This window comes from Hesperophylax consimilis, chromosome 14 (genome assembly GCF_061612785.1).
Source record: "Hesperophylax consimilis isolate HC1 chromosome 14, BYU_Hcon_1.0, whole genome shotgun sequence".
NCBI lineage: Eukaryota > Metazoa > Arthropoda > Insecta > Trichoptera > Limnephilidae > Hesperophylax > Hesperophylax consimilis.
The window spans coordinates 18,991,324-19,011,645 of NC_142849.1; the positions used below are offsets into that span (position 1 = coordinate 18,991,324).

At 37.0% G+C, this 20,322-nt stretch overlaps 3 protein-coding genes across 3 annotated transcripts in view; 1 reads left to right on the top strand and 2 right to left on the bottom strand.

The window, feature by feature from the left end:
• The first annotated feature begins 5,210 nt into the window (after positions 1 to 5,210).
• Positions 5,211 to 9,677, top strand: Rap1 (RAS oncogene family member Rap1). Its single transcript, XM_089639581.1, has one exon. The coding sequence runs from the start codon at positions 5,362 to 5,364 to the stop codon at positions 5,914 to 5,916; it is 555 nt and encodes a 184-aa protein (XP_089495707.1). The 5' UTR covers positions 5,211 to 5,361; the 3' UTR covers positions 5,917 to 9,677.
• A 193-nt stretch (positions 9,678 to 9,870) lies between these two features.
• Positions 9,871 to 20,322, bottom strand: part of Root (ciliary rootlet coiled-coil, rootletin) — an 89,929-nt gene continuing 79,477 nt past the window's right edge. Inside the window, exons 33-34 of the mRNA XM_089639582.1 lie at positions 14,368 to 14,502; positions 9,871 to 10,318 (exon numbers count right to left, since the gene is read on the bottom strand). Of these exons, the coding sequence (XP_089495708.1) occupies positions 10,214 to 10,318; positions 14,368 to 14,502 (240 nt within the window). The 3' untranslated portion in view covers positions 9,871 to 10,213. The remainder of the gene's footprint in view (positions 10,319 to 14,367; positions 14,503 to 20,322) is intronic.
• On the bottom strand, positions 16,695 to 20,197 carry LOC149418000 (uncharacterized). Its single transcript, XM_089639274.1, has 2 exons — positions 18,525 to 20,197; positions 16,695 to 17,750 (listed from the first exon to the last, which is right to left on the bottom strand). The coding sequence occupies exons 1-2, from the start codon at positions 19,848 to 19,850 to the stop codon at positions 16,812 to 16,814; spliced, it is 2,265 nt and encodes a 754-aa protein (XP_089495400.1). The 5' UTR covers positions 19,851 to 20,197; the 3' UTR covers positions 16,695 to 16,811.

Sequence of the window (20,322 nt, forward strand, 5' to 3'; positions counted from 1 at the left end):
TGTTGAAAGTAAACGTGGTCCAAATCAATACCATCCAATTTCGGCTATAAAAAATCATTAATCATCTCTCGATAGCGATCCATTTACCGTAACTGTTGCTCCAGCCTCATTTTCAAAAAAGTAAGGTCCAATGACACCGCCGGACCATAAACTGCACCAAACAGTCACACGTTGAAGATAGAGAAGCTTTTCAACAATAACTCTTGGGTTTTCCGAGCCCCAGATGCGACAATTTTGCTTGTTGACGAAGCCACCGAGGTGGAAATGGGCCTCATCACTCAAGATGATTAGCATTTGATTCACTTAAGTGAAATTTAATAATTTCAATGCGTTGTTGAAGGGTTTATCGTTCCATTTTCATTAATGGCGTAGTTTCTACTTGTCGAATATTAAAAAATGACAGCTTCAAAAGTAACATCTACCGAAATAGCGGGCTATTCAAAATAACACCTCTTATTGGAAAACTTTGTATAACGGAAAGAAAATAGTTAAGTTTGTTTAAGTAGTATGATTTTATCCAGGTTTGATTCCGGCGTACGAAGTCGAATCGGGTAGATTCAGCTTTACGTTCAGATTTGTTTACTAAACCGTAAGTCGAATCTGCCGGTTACGTTTGTTTTCTTTGGAGATTTTTTAAAATTTTTATTCGAAAGCGGTTGTCGTTTGTTTACCATGAAAATGAGTTAGCGCATAAAGCCGAAAGTGGCCGATTCGTTCATATACTCCGGAGTTTTTTTTTTACATTGTTTTTTTAGATTCGATACATGGTACACACATTGTAATAAACGTTAACAGTTATAAAATGGGCAAAGAGTACGTAAATGGAGGGGAAAAACAATGAAGAATACAAAATTGGCCAGTGTTTAAAATACATGCAAATCAAAATAATAGGAACATTTTGGCGAGAAGTTCATCATAAAACATTTTCAAACTTTTGGGAACTAGGCGAACACAATAAACAGTGGGAATACATGGTATAGGCATACATTTTCAAATAAAATCTATAAATTCAGAATAACTACCCAAGACAACTCATGGAGGCATTAAGTCCAAAATAACTACCCAAGACAACTCATGGAGGCATTAAGTCCAAAATAACTACCCAAGACATCTCACGGAGGCAATAAATCCAGAATAACTATGTCTAATAACGAACCGATAAACACTTTGTTTCTGACAATAATAATACCAATGACTTATTATCATCCTAAGATAAGTTTAATATTTTTTTTATAATCCTCCTGATAATAATTATAATATTCTGTGATAGTATTATTAGGTAGCTACCTTCTTGCTTTTTTCTTTCTCTTACCCCTGCCTATTTATTGAATTTTATTTATTGAATTGATCTTAATAATAATATAAAATAAATTTGCATATTTTTTGTTTTACTGTACCTGTCTCACCAGGCTCACTCCCTAGTATCCCCATCCTTATATCCTGTGTCGAAACAATCAAGTTGTGCAAATATTGTATTGTATCATTAGATTGTTTAATAAAGCTGGGATTCCTCCTCGTCTTTTCTTTATTCTATGATCTACGTCAGAGTGAACCGTTGAAGGCGGAAAGTAATTGTTGCGCGTTTACACTTGCTCTATTAGGTGACCGGATAAATCATTACATCTTTAAAAAGTTATATAAAGTCATGGAAAGTGATAAACAAAAACTTTATTAACTGGGTTAAGTAGATTAGGTTAGGCTGAAAAAATTTTCATCGTTTCTAATGACTTTATATCACTTTTTAAAAGTGTGTTGAATTGTCACTGTGTTGAGTTATCATGGAACCGCTCTATTATATGGTCGATACTATATATTATGTACAGAATATAACCAATCTTTGAGTTGATTCAACGTTGAGTTTCAATTTTTATCGGGCGTTCTGTGGCACAGAAAGTTTGTTCTCACTGAAATATTACACAGATTTTATGAAATTGATCTTAGAATAGACGAGGTGCATTGGCGGTTTGATAAAATCCATGTGATAAACTACCAATTGAATAATGAAAAAAAACGATCCGTGCTACTTCGGAAGGGTTGAGACGCGCCTCAAACTAACAACACACGGTCATTTCAGCTACCGTCCAGGGGCGTCGCCAGATTCCAAGTTCGGGGGGCAGCCTAAATTCTTTGTAGAGCTTACAGGGTGTGAAAGAAGTTGTCAGAGTACACTAGAAATATTTACATACAAGCTAATAACCCAGTCACACGGGGCGATTTTAGTTGATCAAGTCTGTTTTGAGTGACACTTGAAAGCTAATCGACAAGTGTGAACAGCCTTTCAACAGAGTTCATCAAGTTTTTAGCTGAGCGACGAAAGTAGAAAGTCCGTCCACTTTTTTTGTTCAATTATGAGTCATCGTTCGATTTCCCTGCGGAATCGAAACGTATGAACATATGTTTCAAGTCGCTTGCGATTTTTAGTTCCCTGCGGTCGAAAAACTTCCCCAGTGAGTGGTTTATTTATGCGTACCTAGTACCTACCATCATGGCATCTGCTTAAAGGAAATAATGTATTAAGTGGTTGGATGATATGATGTTCATATTTATGGATCTATACCAAAGCTATCCCTGTCTTTGGGATCAGAAGCAAGAAGTTTACAAAAATAAGAATGCCCGTGACACTGCAATTAATAATATTACTTTTGAAATGTTACTCTAACTAATTATTTATTATTATTAAATAACACGTCTCTGAATGTTTCAAAAAATAATTATTTTTATCTTCATAGCAAATTTTGGGGCATCTACTATTGCAACGAACACTTCTCTGATGATACCATATTTTTTTAACTATGTGCATATAAGCCAGACATGAAAAAGAATCCCCGTTGCCAGTTATCTTAGTGTAATTTGTAACTTAGTTTTTGCCGGGACAACCGCGCGCATAACTGCATCCTGTTTTTGGATTTTTTCTTGAATCTTAGACAACAGTACATCAAATGGTTCTTCCGAAATTCGCAAATGATTACGATAGCTTTCGGTATCTTCTAACGCCATCTCTCTCAATATAATGTTAGAAGCACCCAATTCGTTTCTCCTTATAATCCATGTTCTTGCCCAAATACGACGTTTTTTGTGCTTTTTAACATTCTAAAGTTCGTTTCATAAAAGGTCCGAAATCATAGGGACGCACACAACGATAGCACTTGACGCCATTTTGATTAACAATATCGGTTCGAGTTAAATTAAAACGTCTGAACGATATCTTGTTCAATTTTTGTCGTTCCATAAAAGTCGTTCAACTAAAATTGCCTTGTGTGAACGGGGTATAACTTATATTCGGCGTGAAGGGGGAATGGGCGTACTCGGTTTTAGGGCCTTTTTTGAAACCTACACGAAAACAACAAGCCACAATTTAATTGAAAGGATTCGTGCAAGACCGTGCTATGCCATCTAATCGTGATTTGGGGATATATATACGAGCATTTAAAAGATCGAAATATATTTATTGAATATATAAAAATATGAAAGCGGAGTTCTATAATTAAAATTTATTAAAATAAATAAATCAATTATAACATTCAGAAATATTCAACGTTTTTTAGTTTAAAGCTCAAACCAATAAATGCTTTCGATTTTTGTTTATTTCCAATGATTATTATAAAAAATAACAGACTTGTAGTTTTGGCGGCAATTACAAACGCCTTTTTCTATATTTTTTATCTGCCTCATTGCAGGAACCGCCATTAACGAAGTGGTATACACACAAATCTACCTACCACCCTAAATCTACCTAATTACCCACTCTTACCCAGCCTAAGCCACCCCCACCAAACTCTCTTACTTTCGATGTGACACCAAGGGCTATCTACCACTATATCCACCGGTGGGTGGCAGTGGCTGGTTGTGAAGAAAATTAGGCGTCTAGGGAAAAGCGATTTTTTTAATAATATATATTAGATATTTATTACAGATTTCTCATTTCATTTTTAAAATATCATAATCTTATCAGTATTTTTCCTGGAAATTCTTGGTTTTTCCTTTGTAGGAAGATTATTATGTTTTGACTGATTGATCTGCTGATAGTACGAATATTTTTAAATCTACGTAAGTAATTTTTTATCAAGTAAAGTTTTTACGTACGTGCTATGAGGCAAAGGGTATTTTCGTGCATATTACCTGCCTCTGAATATCAATAAAGTATGATATATATTTAGTTACCTATCTAACTGTCAAAGGAGATTGGTAATCCAAATAACCATAAATTTACGACACCCTCAAATTCTTCTGTTCGGGGCGCTCACGTGCAAGTATGCGTAGTTTAGGTACAGGGTGTTAAGGGACGTACTTGACTTACTTTAACCAGTGATTCTTGACATTATTTGGAGTTAAAACTATGGTCTCCGTTTCCAACATTATTGTTTTTTTTTTTTTTAAGTCTTCCACTTGTCATTACTGGATACTCAGCCGAGTAACCACAAAACCCCACATCGGCTGAGTGACTAGTGATGAAATGTGGAATTTAAAAAAAAATGTTCGTTTTGGAAAAAACATTGTAAAAAAAATTTAAAAAGCACACACATTTTTATTCCAAATAATGTCAGAAATCACTGGTTTAAGTAAATGGTAATTATTTACCTACGACTACCGTTTGAGAAAATATTCCGTACATGTTAGGTTAAGTTGGATTAGGTAGAATTAAATCACAAACCAGTCTATACAAACCTAGCGTAGCCCACAAACTACTTGAAAACTGGGATATAACTCTAAAGGGGACGCGAGCAGGCGTTATTAAAGGGGCAATTTTTTGTAGTAGTAAAAACGGTAGTCGTAGGTAAATATTTACCAAGTAAATCAAGTACGTCCCTTAACACCCTGTATAATTATATTGAACAGATTTACCTAATAATATTTGAGTCATCGCTAAACAATGCTCTATTGTAATAATAAAGTTCATAACCTAGTCTATACTGACATCTATAAAAATACCTGCTAAACTAGTCCAGTCTGAACATTTTATAATTTTATAAGCTGTCAAAAGTTCTTTTATGATTTCATAGATGTCTCACATTCATTTTTTATTTGAAATGTTAAAAAATAGGTTTTACTTTACATACATTAAGTATTTTTTTATGGTTTTGGCAGAATCCATATAGAATTTTTAAAATTACGAACATCAATATCGTATTTTTAACGTTTTATTGAGTAAGTACTTTATTGGAATGCTTCGCGGTTTGGAATGTGAGTCATTAATTTAGTGCGCTCGCCACACTCAGTTCTTCAGCCATCGCCCAGCTAACGGTGTCATGGCGGTTTGACTTATAGAAGCTTTTTTGCAATAACTCACTAGTTAATGTGCTTGTTAGCTGTATAATATATAAATAATTTTAATAATAATTTCGTTTAACTAAATATAATAATATGCGTGAGTACAAGATAGTCGTTTTGGGCAGTGGGGGTGTGGGAAAGTCGGCTCTGACAGTGCAATTTGTACAAGGCATCTTCGTCGAAAAATATGATCCTACTATCGAAGATAGTTACAGAAAACAAGTAGAAGTGGACGGACAACAAGGTATGCTAGAGATATTGGACACGGCAGGCACGGAGCAGTTCACGGCCATGAGGGACCTGTACATGAAGAACGGGCAGGGGTTCGTGCTGGTATACTCTATCACGGCGCAGTCCACATTCAATGATCTGCAGGACCTCCGCGAGCAGATATTGCGAGTCAAAGACACGGACGACGTGCCCATGGTGCTGGTGGGCAACAAGTGCGACCTGGAGGGCGAGAGGGTGGTGGGCAAGGAGCAGGGAGCCAGTCTGGCGAGGACGTTCAACTGCGCCTTCATGGAGACTTCAGCCAAAGCCAAAATTAACGTTAACGACACTTTTTATGATCTAGTACGACAAATCAACAAAAAATCTCCTGAGAAGAAACTAAACAAGAAAAAGAAATCCATCTGCGTTCTCCTCTAAAACTATAAAAGTACGCAGTGACCGTTACACTTACACAAAGATACCTAGGTATATATTTAAGTAATAAGTTGAAAAGACTCTCTTTAAGACTTGTTCCCTTCAAGCCCAGAACTTCTACGAGAAAATGTTTAATTTTTATATTTTGGAATATTTTATCTATACTCTTTCCATATCATTCTGGGACAAATGTTCGCAGCTTATGTTTAGTCTCAGTGAGTGTATCTTCATTTCCCACGGAGCCAACTGTCCAGCAGATCTTCCCATCTCCAGATCTACCTGTCTATCTCCCCGTGGGGCACTCGACTCCATCGGGGGCCCCTCAAGCAATCGCAATCAATCGGTGGATGCTAATGAAATATTATGAATTTTACGGATAATTTGTCAAATATATTAAAATTGTTAAATAATTCAATTATATTTAATAATAATGTGATAACTGAGACTCCATAGCTTAGCCCTGTAATTCAAGGTTGTTGGACAATCGTCAATTGTGGTAGAGTTGCTTGCTGCTGGTGGGGCGGGAAAGGGAAAGAGCCCTGTGAAGTAGTGAGGTAGGCAGTAGAGTAGCCCTGTAGCCTGTAGCCGAGCTGTAATGTACTGTAATGTACTGTACTGTTAGCTGTTACCCCTGCCCATGATTGTACCTTGCTAAGTGGCACCCCACACCTTCCAGCGTAGGATGGAGTTTCAGTTGATCGACTGTCGCCAGACGGTCATCTTTCTGCGAGGTTATCGGATGTATTGAAAGATTTTTTTCCATATGAATGGGTCATTTAATGTAATTTTAAATGTTTTTCGCTTTTACTATAGTATGTTAATAAATTTTTAGAAATTCAATAATGTTAAATGATGTTTTCCCTTTATAATTTTTGTTACATGTACCATGTACGATAGGGATAACATTGATCTGATTTATTTTTATTCTTATAATATTATTGTATGTGCAAAGTTTACCTGTATATTTTATCTTATCATGCAACAACTTCTTTGTGAATATACTTCATTCATCAATCTATAATTCTGTCTTCTTATCAATCTATAAAACCAGCGAATCCTCCGTCTCATCTCATTCTTGATTGGTGTGGAATGTGAAATATTCATTTAACTTGGTTGGCTGGTGATAAGACTGTGACATGCAGTAATTAGTGACACAGAAACTCAAGTTCAATTGGTCCCCCCCCCCCGCCACTGTCATGACTCATCTCACCACCAGTGGTCAATGCAACACACACGCACACTCATCTAATATGGGCCCACACACCTCTGGTTGTGCTCATCTAGGGTCAACTCAAGTAAAACTCTTGTTTTCATTCTTTAATGTTGTGATTATATTCATTCTCAATAAATACCTACTGACAATATCTAAACAGTGACACATGTTACTACATACTGACATTTAGAAATAGAAACGTTTTAGTAAAAAAAAAGAATATGCATTTAAATAATAATTTACGTGTAATTTGCCTTTGGCTGGTCTTTCAGCGTCATTTCAATATTTAATTTAAGAATCGAAAAACATTATCATTCCCTCCGACTGCATTTGTCAACATTCTAGACACACAAGAATAGACACAGTCACAGAGAGCAGATAGACAAATAAGGGTTTTTCTTTAATATAACGGTTAGGTAATTTTAATACAATTTATGTGGAGAACCAGTGGTTAGCTGAATCAATCCAATACCAGCATGACCAACAATTAGTTTAATGATCATCGTGATTGACTAACAAACTGTCCCGTGATCATCACTAGGGTGAAGCTAGGGTTGCCACCCACAACAGAAACAAACAAAATTAGTTCAACTTATTATATTATTGGTATTTCCATGTAATGAATTATGATTTTTTTTATCTATGAAAAGATTAATGTAATGGACTGGTTATTTCACACATTTTTTTAAAATTTATGCTTAAATATTTTGTAAAATGGAATATAAATAATTTATGTAAATACATTTCTTCATTATTTTTCTACCTGAACACCTTTTATTTGGTCTACCCTTCATCCCTAAAACAGTAATATAAACAGGACCCAACTGGGAACCTTGTTGTACTCCGCTTTGCTGATTTTATTTAAACGCCTAATATAATGCACGCATCTTGTTCCATTACTAATCGTATTGACTAAGCCGTCAATATATTATTTATATTATAATCTTGCAAAGGTGGCAACCTTAGATAAGATTGTAACTTGCAATGTTTTATTATTATCTGTTGCTAGGTATTGAGTTACCGAGTATTAATTATTCCCTAGGTGAAACATGATCTTCCTAGGAAGATCGAGCCCAACAATAGGATTTCTAATAAATTATATTTTTAATCTAATGTCAAATATTAATGAGGCTGAAAGAAGAGCAAAAACTATATAGATTTTTACAAAAAAAAAAAAACCAATGCAAAATGTATGTTTATTTTCCTTCTAAAATGCAATCAATTTGTTAGCTGTAGCGGTTTTGACTGAATATTGAATTGAAATAGCTCTGTTATTGAATTGACAACCTTGTTCGATAGTTTAACAAACACTTGACAATGAACCATCTGAGCGTAAAACTCAATTGAAATATTGTTTCATATTATAATGGACAGGTAGTTTCAGGAAATACACTGGTGTCTAATGAATAGTTTAGTGTTGGCAATGTTAATGGTTTACTTAACACGGTGCAACCAAAATGTATAATCAATTTATTGTTAACATATATGTTTGCCAATTTGACTCCCAATAGTTTACTATTCATCCTAACACTGCCAACTTACTTAGGTTATAAAATATTTAAATAAACTCCTTTATAATAATTAATTTTGTTGGATTTCACCTTGTTCATTACACTGTTTGAGCTGTAAGCCGTTACTGATGGATGACACTTAACTTCATCTTGATAATGAATGACAAAATGAAATCCTTCCTTAGTTGCATAATCTATAATTGCTTTCTATAACAAAGCAATGTTAACTACTTAATCAACATACAATGGTTAGTTTGTTTGTTTATCTTTATCTGCATAGTCGCTCGATTAAGAAAGTGTAAGTACATTAGGTACCGAGAGAGACGGATAAACAGGAAACTACAGTGGGTAACCACAATCAAATGAATTCATTTTATAATAATTGCGCTAATGAGAGTTGGTACTTTATTCATGACGTAAGTTGGGATAGGATATGATATGATATGTTATTTAGCCCATCGGGTGCCTTCCAGTAAACTCTGCATATATATGGTTTTACATTATGAATTTGGAATGAGAATGGAACAAAAACTGTATAAAATTTAGATATCAGGCGTTAGAAAATATAATTATTACAAATGTATTTGGACAATAAATTTCATAAAATAGTGGCAGTGGTTGCTTTGTATAATTTGTAATGTCTAAAGTTCGCTGGAATCACAACTAATAAAGTTTGACAACAACTTGTTACGGCCATTTTCATTACTTCAATTTCCATAGTGTGGGCTGTTAGCCTCGAAACATCTTTAAGTTTACATTTTTAATTTTAAAGTTATACATAGTAGGTAAACCTAGTTTGACCGACTTGCATGTGGCAATTATGATAAATATGTTTCCAAACCTCTCCTACCGAACCTTGTTGAAGGCGGAATAGTGAATACTTTATGAAATGTATATAACACATTAAATTTACTCTCTTTACTGTTCCATGTTTGTTATTCAAACCAAAGGGAAATTCATTTAAATGTACATATAAATGTTTTTTTTGCCATTCATATTACATATAATATTTTCTTTTAGAATATAAACGACTTATTAAAATAAGTACTTCATTTATTATTTTTAATGATTTAAAATAAAAATTTTACCTGTATAAATAACAAAGGTATTTTTATTCCTGTTTCTGTATTTTGTTCACACATTTCGTTCAATATTATTTGCGTACTTTTCAAAATGGTTGCATTAGAAAATTTTCAATTTAGTTAAATTTCTTTACAATAATATATTAATTCCAAGACTTCGACCTTCAGGCAGTGATAAGACAATCCTAATAACATGAAATTCCAATTTTTAAATACTTCTTGCACATCGATACTAAACATTCTACATATATCTACTACAAACTTTTCAGTTTGACTACATTTTGACTCACTTCCATTGCTATTGAGATCTCTGAACTCCCACATCGACTAGATTAGATTACCTTTGAACTTTTTTAAGTTCAACTTTTTCTAAGAATTTTACTATTGAATCATTTTGATGACGAATATTAACGACTCATCAGTTTTTTATTCACGTAGTTTAGTTGATTCATTTTGATTTCTTTAGGCTCCAAGTTTTTAATGAGCGAGTTTACTCATTTGGACTCATAATCATCACTGAAGTGTGGCAGGCTGTGGGTCAGGGTGTTGTCCAGTTTCCTTGCTTCATGCTCCAGCAACATGGAGTCGAGGGCTGGTTCCTACAAAAGAGAAATGAAACCATTGAATAAAGCCCACAATCTAACTACATATATAATAAATATATTTCAAAAAACACAGAAATAATACTCTCCATGAAACAAGAAACAATTTTTTTACTATGATAACCGCACAAGTCAGCGTCACCGATTTTGGGAGTGTGTGGCTACAGGAAGTGGGGAGGGGAAGAAGGTGTGGAACTACCTGACTATTCAGAGCAGGTCACAATACAACTCATAATATGGTCTCACAGAAATCGTTGTGTCTCCCGTACTGTTATGGTGAGAAATTTGATCTAAACATTGTGAGAAAAAGAAAACACCACATTTTGTATTCAAATCTAGAAGTTAACTACAGAAGAATGAAAATGTGCAACTTTATGAAACCAAAGGTTCCGAGCGCAATTTGACAAAACTTATGAGACTGAATTTTTTATTAATTATTTTTATATGAAATGTCAAAAAATTGAGGTGACTTTAACGTTTTTAATGCATTTGTCTAATAAGTGAGCCCACTTTAACTTATTTTTTTATGTTTCCATTAAAAGTTTTAAAATTTCAAATAATATAACTTGGGAGCATATTTCATCACAGTTTTCAGTTTACATGTACATTCAGAAATATTCCATTTATTTTATTTTATTGCAAAGCAGAAATACTCCGACCTTCCGACAGAATATGCCTGAGGCCTGAGGAGTTAATGTTAGCAAAATACTGCCGTGGTAAGTAAAAACCTTTAAAAAAATTTAAATAGCAAATTTTACCTTATCATTTCCGTTCCACTTAATTATTTTATTTGTAAAAGCCCGTGTGGGTGTATAATATAAATAACCATTGGCAGTTCATCACGAAATACACTGAGGATAAACCCCATTAGACATTCCTGAATTCCTTACAGAAACTAGCAAATGAACATTTGAACAAATATAATAGAAGCTTGAAATTCAAACAGTTCCCTCGGACGAACAAATGTCCGCTCTGCATACTTCCTTGACGACACTATTGAGATTGAGACTCGAGCAATGACTGTCTTATAGACCATGATTACAGCATTGTACGCATACTTTGGACATAACTCAACTTTTTCGTGCTTTTTAAGTGCTCACGGGAACTATGTGTAAACCGGTGACCGGAAATATCATCAAAATGATAATTCATCACATCTTTACAAAGTTATATAAAGTCATGGAAAGTGATGAAACAAAAACTTTATTAACTGGTTAGTAGGTTAGGTTAGGTTAAAAAAAAATTTTTTTTAAAGACTTTATATCACTTTTTCAAAGTGTGTTGAAGAATAGTCACTGTGTTGAGTTAGCATAGAACCGTGTAAACCGTTTACGCCGTTAAAAAAAAAAAAAAAGATTCGTAGTCATTTCGCGACACCGCGTAATCCTTTTAATCCCTTGTGACGAATTATCGGACTGTTTCGGGAGGGAATCGCCTGCCTTTGAATTAAATTCAATGAAAATCTTGCAAATTCTTGCGTTATTTTTATTATTCTGTATAAATTGGATTTTAATTTATTTTGTGTTTAGACGTCGGATTATGTATATGACTTGTCCATGAACATTTTTGTTTGAGAAATTTTATACATTCTTCGGGTAGTGAGATTTCAGTACATGTAAAAAAGTTATTCCTCGTCATCGAAGTTCTCGAGCCGCCACTACACATAACCAAAGCCATTACAAGCAAATTTTCAATTCTGGTGAGTGATTTCTCACCAGGGTGGTACTGAGAGTATGCAACACTTTGGAACGTGGTAGAAATATAATACACAATACTTTTTTGTTGTCAAATAACACAATCATTAAATTTTATTTTATTTGCTCGCTCCTGGTTTCAACCCTGCGATGAAGACTGTTTTCCTACAAAGTTCAAAGTAAACAACTTAGACATACTTCGTTTAAATACATATATATATATATATATATATATATATTTTTTTTTTAAATTTCTATTTAACATTGTTTATCTATTTATATATATATATATTTTTGTTTTACCCTCTAATTTTTTTCAAAAATAATTTGTAAATTCTTATAATATTGCGCATTTCTTTCATATCTCTATTTGTAAAATAATATTCTTATGTATATATTTTTCCCCTATTTATAAGCCAAAATATTTGTAAATGTTTTTAACTGCTGTTTAAGTAAATTCGTGAGAAATAGTTTGGATGCAGGTGAATTCTCTAGTTGATGTTTTGTATATTCTTGTCAATTGATATCTGTATCTGTTTTTTCTCCTAAATAAAAAAAAAAAAATAAAAATAAAAAAAATAACACTGGGTCTGGAACCAGGGAACTTGCCACTCTACCACAAATGTACATTTGTATTTTGTCGACCTTTAGTTGTGCAATATTTCAGTGGTGACATTATGCAATAAAATGAATATATTCTAGGTATTTGAAATCAGCAAACTAAGTATGGAATGTTTTTATCAGCAATAAATATTTTTGATAACGTTTTTTGCACTGTCACTTAGAAACAAATTTTAATTTTTGCATACAACATTACCTACAATCAATCACATGACGTTTTTTCTGCCTTGTATAAAAAAATGTTGATTCACAAAATTGTGCTAACTGGAGGCGCAGCCATTTATTTATGGTTCAACAACCCAAAATACCTACAATATATTTTAAAAGCGTTAAATTAATTAATCAATAAAAGTATTATTGACTTTGCCTTACCCTATGCAAAGTGACCTATCTGCAAAATTTGTTTACTTGCTAAATAAATATTTTTAGATATTGTGTAAATAATGAAAAATTAGTACTTGAAACTAGTTTTTACAAGTTTCTATAATATAAATTTCCAAGTTTATGATAAAAACTCTTATATCTATCTATAGATAAAAGAAACAAATGAGATGGGTAATGAACCATTATTAGTATGAAACTGCATGCACAATGCGTGTCGCCAACATCGTACCCACTCTACCGTAAATCACATGTACGAACAGTGGCCCCTGCCTTCTTTTATACCTTAGATATCGATATACATTTTCGTAATCGATCCTGGCAACCATTCATTGGATTACCAACACATCTGCCATGGGTCACCCCAAGTGATTCGATATGTTCGGTTATTTAGCAGGTATGCGTCTGCCCACCAACTGCGTGGGATGCCGGATCAAGAGTGGCCAGATGAGGGAGACCCTTTGACCTCTCAAGCTGAACCCTCTTGTCCCATCGGCTTACACGGCAGTAGGAGGGATGAATTTTACGTCTGTAACTCCTGGACACAATGACCCCCAGGATTTCTACCTACCCCTCACACCTTTTTCCTCCTCGGAACTTCATCTCTTTCTTTTTATTAAAAAGACCCTACACACTGCATTCCCAAACATGACAAATGCTCTGAGAGAAATTATTTTTCTCAGGGCCTCCTATGTAGAGATTAATTATTAATTACGGATTAGAGAAGATTTATGGATAGTTCCCGTGAGCAGTCAGGCCATGGGCCCATTGTGCTTTCTCTCATTTCAACTCATTATTTTAAGTATGTTTTAAAGTATTGTGAAGGTCCCTGTTTTCCAGGGTACGGATTCGCTGGAGGATCCTGTAGTGATAAAGGTTTTCCCTCTCTGTTTGGGTTCCCTGAAGGCCCCACGAGGGAAGAGTCTGGTCTCAGATCTCCCCTCAACTCCCCCTAGGTTCAACAACGGCCTCTCATCGGTGCTAGTTTGTTTTTTTGTTTGAATGGTTCATTTTTGGTCCCACGAGTATCTGGGGAAATAAAAGGTCCACCCTAGCAGAGCCCCGAGTGCTGGGGTAAAGTCGAAATATTCCAATATGCGACCCTGTATCTTAGAGGCACCATTCCTGACACTGTTCTTCAGTGTGAGTCAGCCTTAGCGTGGTAGCTCACACCTTAGATTAGGTTGGCTATTGCAGGTCGTTTTCTACTCTACACAGTTCCTGGTTCTCCACACTTCCTTTGCTATAGTATTAAGATAATGTTTAAAAAACTAACCTTTGTGGGGTAACTATTGGCATAGAAATTTAAATCTCATTCGTCCATCTCTCTAGTTAGCTAGTTTTAATTACCCGTGAGACGGTGCGCAGAGAATCTCCCAGCGCGGACCTGAGGCGCTGCATGTCCCGACCGTGGCGACCCGACCTCAGAACGAACAGCTGACGACGCTGAGCTTCTTGCGACAGCTGGTTGCGCAACGTGTTGATCTGGAAATCGAGGGTACGAGTTAGTTTTAAAATATGAAAAATCGTGGCAAAAAAAATTATGTAAATATGTTTGAGTATGAATTTTTTATTCATACGCATGTTTTACATTCTTGGAAATATTGCTGATTTCATGGACATTTCCTATTTTTGTTTGCTTGTTTTATGTTTCTTAATGTCACACCACAAAGCGTTTGATTTCTATGAAAGTACATTCAAATACCTAATTATTGTATGAAACAAATGTTAATTTCTTGGTACTTTTGTTTAAACTTCCATTGATTACTAAATAACTAAGTTTTCAGAATTACATACAGAGGTAAAATAGGATTATAAGTAACTGTCTATTCTCAGAACAAGAGTTTGTTTCTTAAAGTAGTAGCTTCGGAAAATGTTATCAGCGTCTTACATAAAAGTGTAACATTTCTGGTTATTGGAACTAGTAGAGCTGACATTCTTTAACAATGCGCTCCGTGGTTTGACAGATTAATCATTTTTTAAACGATAACCCCACACAGGAGGCCCTGAAGGCTTAACGTCATCTTTGGGGACACTGTCAGAGCCGGTCCAGTGCAGGTGTAATTGGAGCATTCCGTTCCGACTTACCAAAGAGCCAAAGCGCAGATAACATCTAACGCAGCGCCCTTGACGTTTTACTAGCACCGGACGCCGTCTGGTGCTATTAAGGAGCAATCCTAGGTCCTAAAGATACCCATGGCGTAGGAGTATTGAGCATTTGGCAAATTTCAACTGTGTATCAAATGTTGAAGGAATCTACGATGCTTATCCTTGGAATCACCTTCCATCCAATGTTTCAACAGAATAAGAACAGCAATCTCATTTTATATCTATATTCCTAAAGACTACAATCTATCCCTTAACCCGTTAATTATTGGGAAACCACATTTGGTCCCAAACATGATATGAATTTGGTTTCCTAATAATTAAAATAGTTTTACCTACCAATAAAACTTATATTATGTACCTAACCTCATTTAAAACCTTTATTGAGAGAAGCATTCTCAAATTCCCTTTCGCGTGGCACTTTCCCGCTCTTTTTCAGCACCTTGTGTTGGACAAGTGGTCACCAGATGCTACACAAAAGTAAAGCGTCCCCTATGCGACTTTTGTTTACGGCATTCTTTCTCATTAGTTCTCACCAGGCAGTGATTGCCTAGGTTTTAAATGAGGTTAGGTACATAATATAAGTTTTATTGGTAGGTAAAACTATTTTATTATGTAGCCTGAACCGTCATTTAAAACCTTTATTGAGATCTGTTTGTTATCGACTGGTGACCACTAACGCTAATGTGATCTATTATAATACGTCAAAAAACTGGAATACCTACTCACGTGTTACAGTGGGTGGAATAGGGAGGCTACAGACAATGCCCTATTTACCTCTAGGGGAGTATTAACTTCCCTTCTGTAGAATTTGGCAAAGGTGTCCCGGCTCCTCCAGTTCCCTCGAGCCAGGATGTCATCCAATCTAAAATTATCCAGCCAGTTAAGTGACGCCACTGCTGCCCGTACACTTCCCGGGGCAGCTGTGATCTTAGCTTCTTCTAGAATTGTTTTGACCCAACGGGCGATGACTGTTCTTGAAGCTGCCTTAACTGCTCCCGATGTAGTGATGAAGAGTTCTGTTAAATTCTGCTTTGTTTCCCTCCGTTCTTTGGAGGTTTCAATCAGTTTCTTAATCCAGTATGCTGGGTCTATATTTGGCTGATTTCCGTTTCTCAACCTCCAACCTGACTGTTGGTATGTAGCAGAGTCAGTTTTGGATCCGAAAACTGGCCATAACGAGACCCCTTCCTCATTTATGAATAGTTTGTCTGGCGAACACTGTAACAAGGTCAGGTCATGCACTCTTCGTCCCGAAGCTAACAAAAGTAAAGTCGCTGCCCTTCTCGAGACTTCAAAGAGACTCAACTTTTTGGGTGGGTTAGCTTCTAACCAGGTCAACACCATTCTGGGATCCCAGATAGGAGGCTTAGACAGTTTAGGATGCTTTAATGCTGCGGCTTTGAGAACTTGTCTGACTAGAGGGTGTGAGCTTAGGTTTCCTTCTTCCGGGCTACTGAAAGTTGTTACTACCGATTTATGGAGTCGAATTGTGCTGGGAGAGAAATTGTCTTCTAAACTAAGATCTGTTAAAAATCTTGCCAGGTTACTTCCTGTAGGGACATTCGGGTTTACCCCGAGATTTAATGCCCACTTTTGCCACCTAAGCCATGCCGGTTTATATGTTTTAAGTGTGGATTCTCTCCAACCTGACTTTAAAAATTCTTTCTGTTTGTCCGACCAATCTGTTAATGACTGACTCCACCCCGGCACTTCCACACCTCCAAAATAAAATCCTCTACTTGTGGAGGGGGTTTCAAGGTTCTGGTGTCTATCAGCACTTCTGTCAGGTTCATTATGGTGAAAGGAGGGCTCGTCGCTCGACTTTTCAAGTCTGGTCTCCAGAATACTTTCTTCCATCTCGGGGCTACAATCAGGTATAGGCCCTTGGCCCGGTTGAGGTGTGCGAGAACTCTCGGCATGAGGCACGGAGGGGGGAACACCCAAGCTAGAGGAAAATCCCACTCTCGAGTCCAAGCGTTGACAAAACTTGCCTCTTTGTCGAATACATTTAGGGACACATAATCTTCTACAACGTGAGCTGTCTCCGATGCAAACAGGTCTATAGTTGGTCTCCCCCATTTTGCAAAAATCAATTTTGTTGCTGCTGGTAAAAGATGCCACTCCGGAGGTTCGCGTTTTCTGGAGAGTTGATCTGCCACCTCGTTGAACCTTCCTGGTAGGTAGTGAGCAGACAGTGAAATGCGATACGTGTCTGTCATCTGAAGGACTTGACGAGTCGCTTCGAGCAATGTCTTGGATCGTGTGCCGCCTTCGTTGCGAAGGTACGCAACCACCGATTTGTTGTCTGACTGGATCAGGAGACCCGAGTCTGACAGCTCTGGCCCGTGAGGAGTAAGTGCTGCCAGCACGGCGAGCATTTCCTTGACATTGCTGTGGAGAGGTTGCTGTGTTTGGGACCAAGCTCCACTCAATCTGAGGTCGTCTAGCTGCGCACCCCATCCCCAGTCCGAGGCGTCGGTCGTGAGGGTATGACGAATCACTGCTTGATGCATTGGTGACCACGTCTGCAGGGACCTGCTCCACCATCTCAGCTCCTCTATCGCTGTTCGAGGAATGGGATGGAGTCGTCTCGGTTTGAATGCAGGCAGCTTGCGACTGGCACACTGTAACATGCGAAGGTTAAGCCTGCCTCTATGAATAATACCCAAGAGGCTCTGGGCCTGCTCAAGTGACCACCTTCCTAGATTAATGTATTGTTTCAGTAAATTTGTTATTTTCGCTATTTTAGTTTGCGGGAGGCCTTTTAAGCCGTCCCTTGAATTCCATGAAATTCCCAAATATTCAATTTTCTGAACCGGACACAGAGTGGATTTACTGAATTGTATTATCCACCCAAGAGTTTGTAACATTGAAATAGTTTCGAATGTATGCATTTTCAATATATTTTCATTTTGATGTACTATCAAAAAATCATCTAGGTAAACAATTATTCTGAGACCTTTGTCTCTTAATTTTTGCGCTATCCAATTGGTAAGTGAAGCAAAAACCTTTGGAGCTGAGGCTAGTCCAAAAGGCAAACATGTCATTTGAAGCAGTTCTCCATTAAAAATCAGTCTCAAAAAACGGCGATGATTCTCATGAATTGGAAGGTGAAAGTAGGCTTGAGAAAGGTCCACTTTAACCATCCAGTCGCCTGGTTGAATAAATGTTGCAACCTTATTAACATTAATAAGTCTGAATTTGCTAATAGCTAAGAAATTGTTCAAACGACGAAGGTTGAAGACCGGCCTAAATGACCCGTCTTGCTTCGGTATGAGAAACATCCGTGACAGAAAGGAAGGCGATATTGAAGCTGATTCCAATATCTTTTCCTTTTTCATTTTGTCTATTTGTCGTGTCATTTCGTCTGTGATTTGGGTTTTATAAGTTGAGCTTACCGTGTCTGCCACTATACTTAGAGGGGGTTTCTGCCGAAAGGGTAGCTTGTACCCTCGCAACATGGTTAGCAGTGCTGGTGGTGCTTCTAATTCTTCCCATTTGCTTATGAAGTGCTGCAATTGCCCCCCCTGAAACGCCTTCTCCGGATAGTCATAGCCTATCCTTGTTGCCAAAATTCCTTCTTGGTTTGGCTGGTCCCCTCTTGTCCGCACCTCTTGCATCTTGATTAGATCGCCCTCCGCGGGGGCTTTGTTGTCTCGGAAGGGCTTGTTGTCCCGAAACGTCCTGCTTTCCCGAAAGGGCCTGCTCTCACGAAAAGGCTTCCTCACTGGCACTTTCTTGGGCATCTGCGAGCTGGTTGATGGCTGAGGGTCGAAGCTTGAATGTGGGAAGCATTTATCCAGTCCTCCCATCCGCTGAATCTGGGATTCTAGCTTCATTGGTTCAAAAAGATAACCCGCTGCTGGAGGAATATTTTTGACTGCCTCCCGTACGTAGCGGCTCTTTATCTCGTTAAGGATTGCATCCCTACGATGCTGGATCGCATTTGCTCTCCTTCCACAGACCATCTGCAGGACATCTTTGGTCACTGTCTGATATTGCGTATCCGGGGCAAATAGCGACTCCACTTTCTTGAAGAGGGAACCTGCTGACAATTCCTTGCCTTCCTCTGCACTCCAGTTTACCAGTTCCTGAAGAGATTTCTTGAGGCACTCATTTTGCTGCAACAGGGCATGGCTTAGTGACCCGCAAAATTTGTCAAGTGACCCCGCGTATTGCTCTGCCTTATTCAAATGCAGAAACTCTCCATTAACCTCCAACTGGTTGAACATGGGGTTGGCCAGGTATTTTCTTACGACCTCCCCATACCTTACTTCGTTCCATTCAGGCGAACCGAAGTGTTGTAAATCTTCGATTTTCTTTACGCGGTTTGCGTCCGCCTTAGGAACTGTAGGTTCCTTACACGTGGTTTCCGCCATCGATAGGTTTAATTCCTTGAATTCATGATTAGGATTTACTAATCCCATCCCTAGCGAAGATCGCGAATTTCTCTCCACGTGTATCTCTTGATCTTCCGATGATGCGTCCTCGTCGGAATCCAAGTTTCTCCTATCTTCGTATGTTTTAGCCGCCATAAAATCCTGAATAAACGAGCTAATGTGCTCCACTTGAGCCGTGAGTTTATCAATGCGATGTTTTTTCGTAGATTTGGTCGATTTCGGCAACTTTCGTTTCGGCTCATTTTGTTTTGGCAAAATGATCTTGTTAACTTCTTCTACCGTCATCTCTACCGAATCGGATGATGACATCTCGGAGCCACTCATTGTTAAATTGGACAAGAAACCAAAACACAAAACACAAGGTACACAAAACACAATGTAAATAAACAAACAACACAAAATGGCCGACGAACTTTTCCGTCGTGTTCACCACGTGTTTTATCTTTTTAAACAGTTAAAAATTATTTCTGTTTTAAAAATACTTCGAACAGCCTCGCTGTTATAATATAATGTATTATCTTGAAATAATTATACACTTAAAATAATTATATACGGGAAAAATCGTTATAAATTCGGAGCTACTTCGCAACGACAACGCCAGCGACGGAATTTAAAACGCTAATGAGAAAGAATGCCGTAAACAAAAGTCGCATAGGGGACGCTTTACTTTTGTGTAGCATCTGGTGACCACTTGTCCAACACAAGGTGCTGAAAAAGAGCGGGAAAGTGCCACGCGAAAGGGAATTTGAGAATGCTTCTCTCAATAAAGGTTTTAAATGACGGTTCAGGCTACATA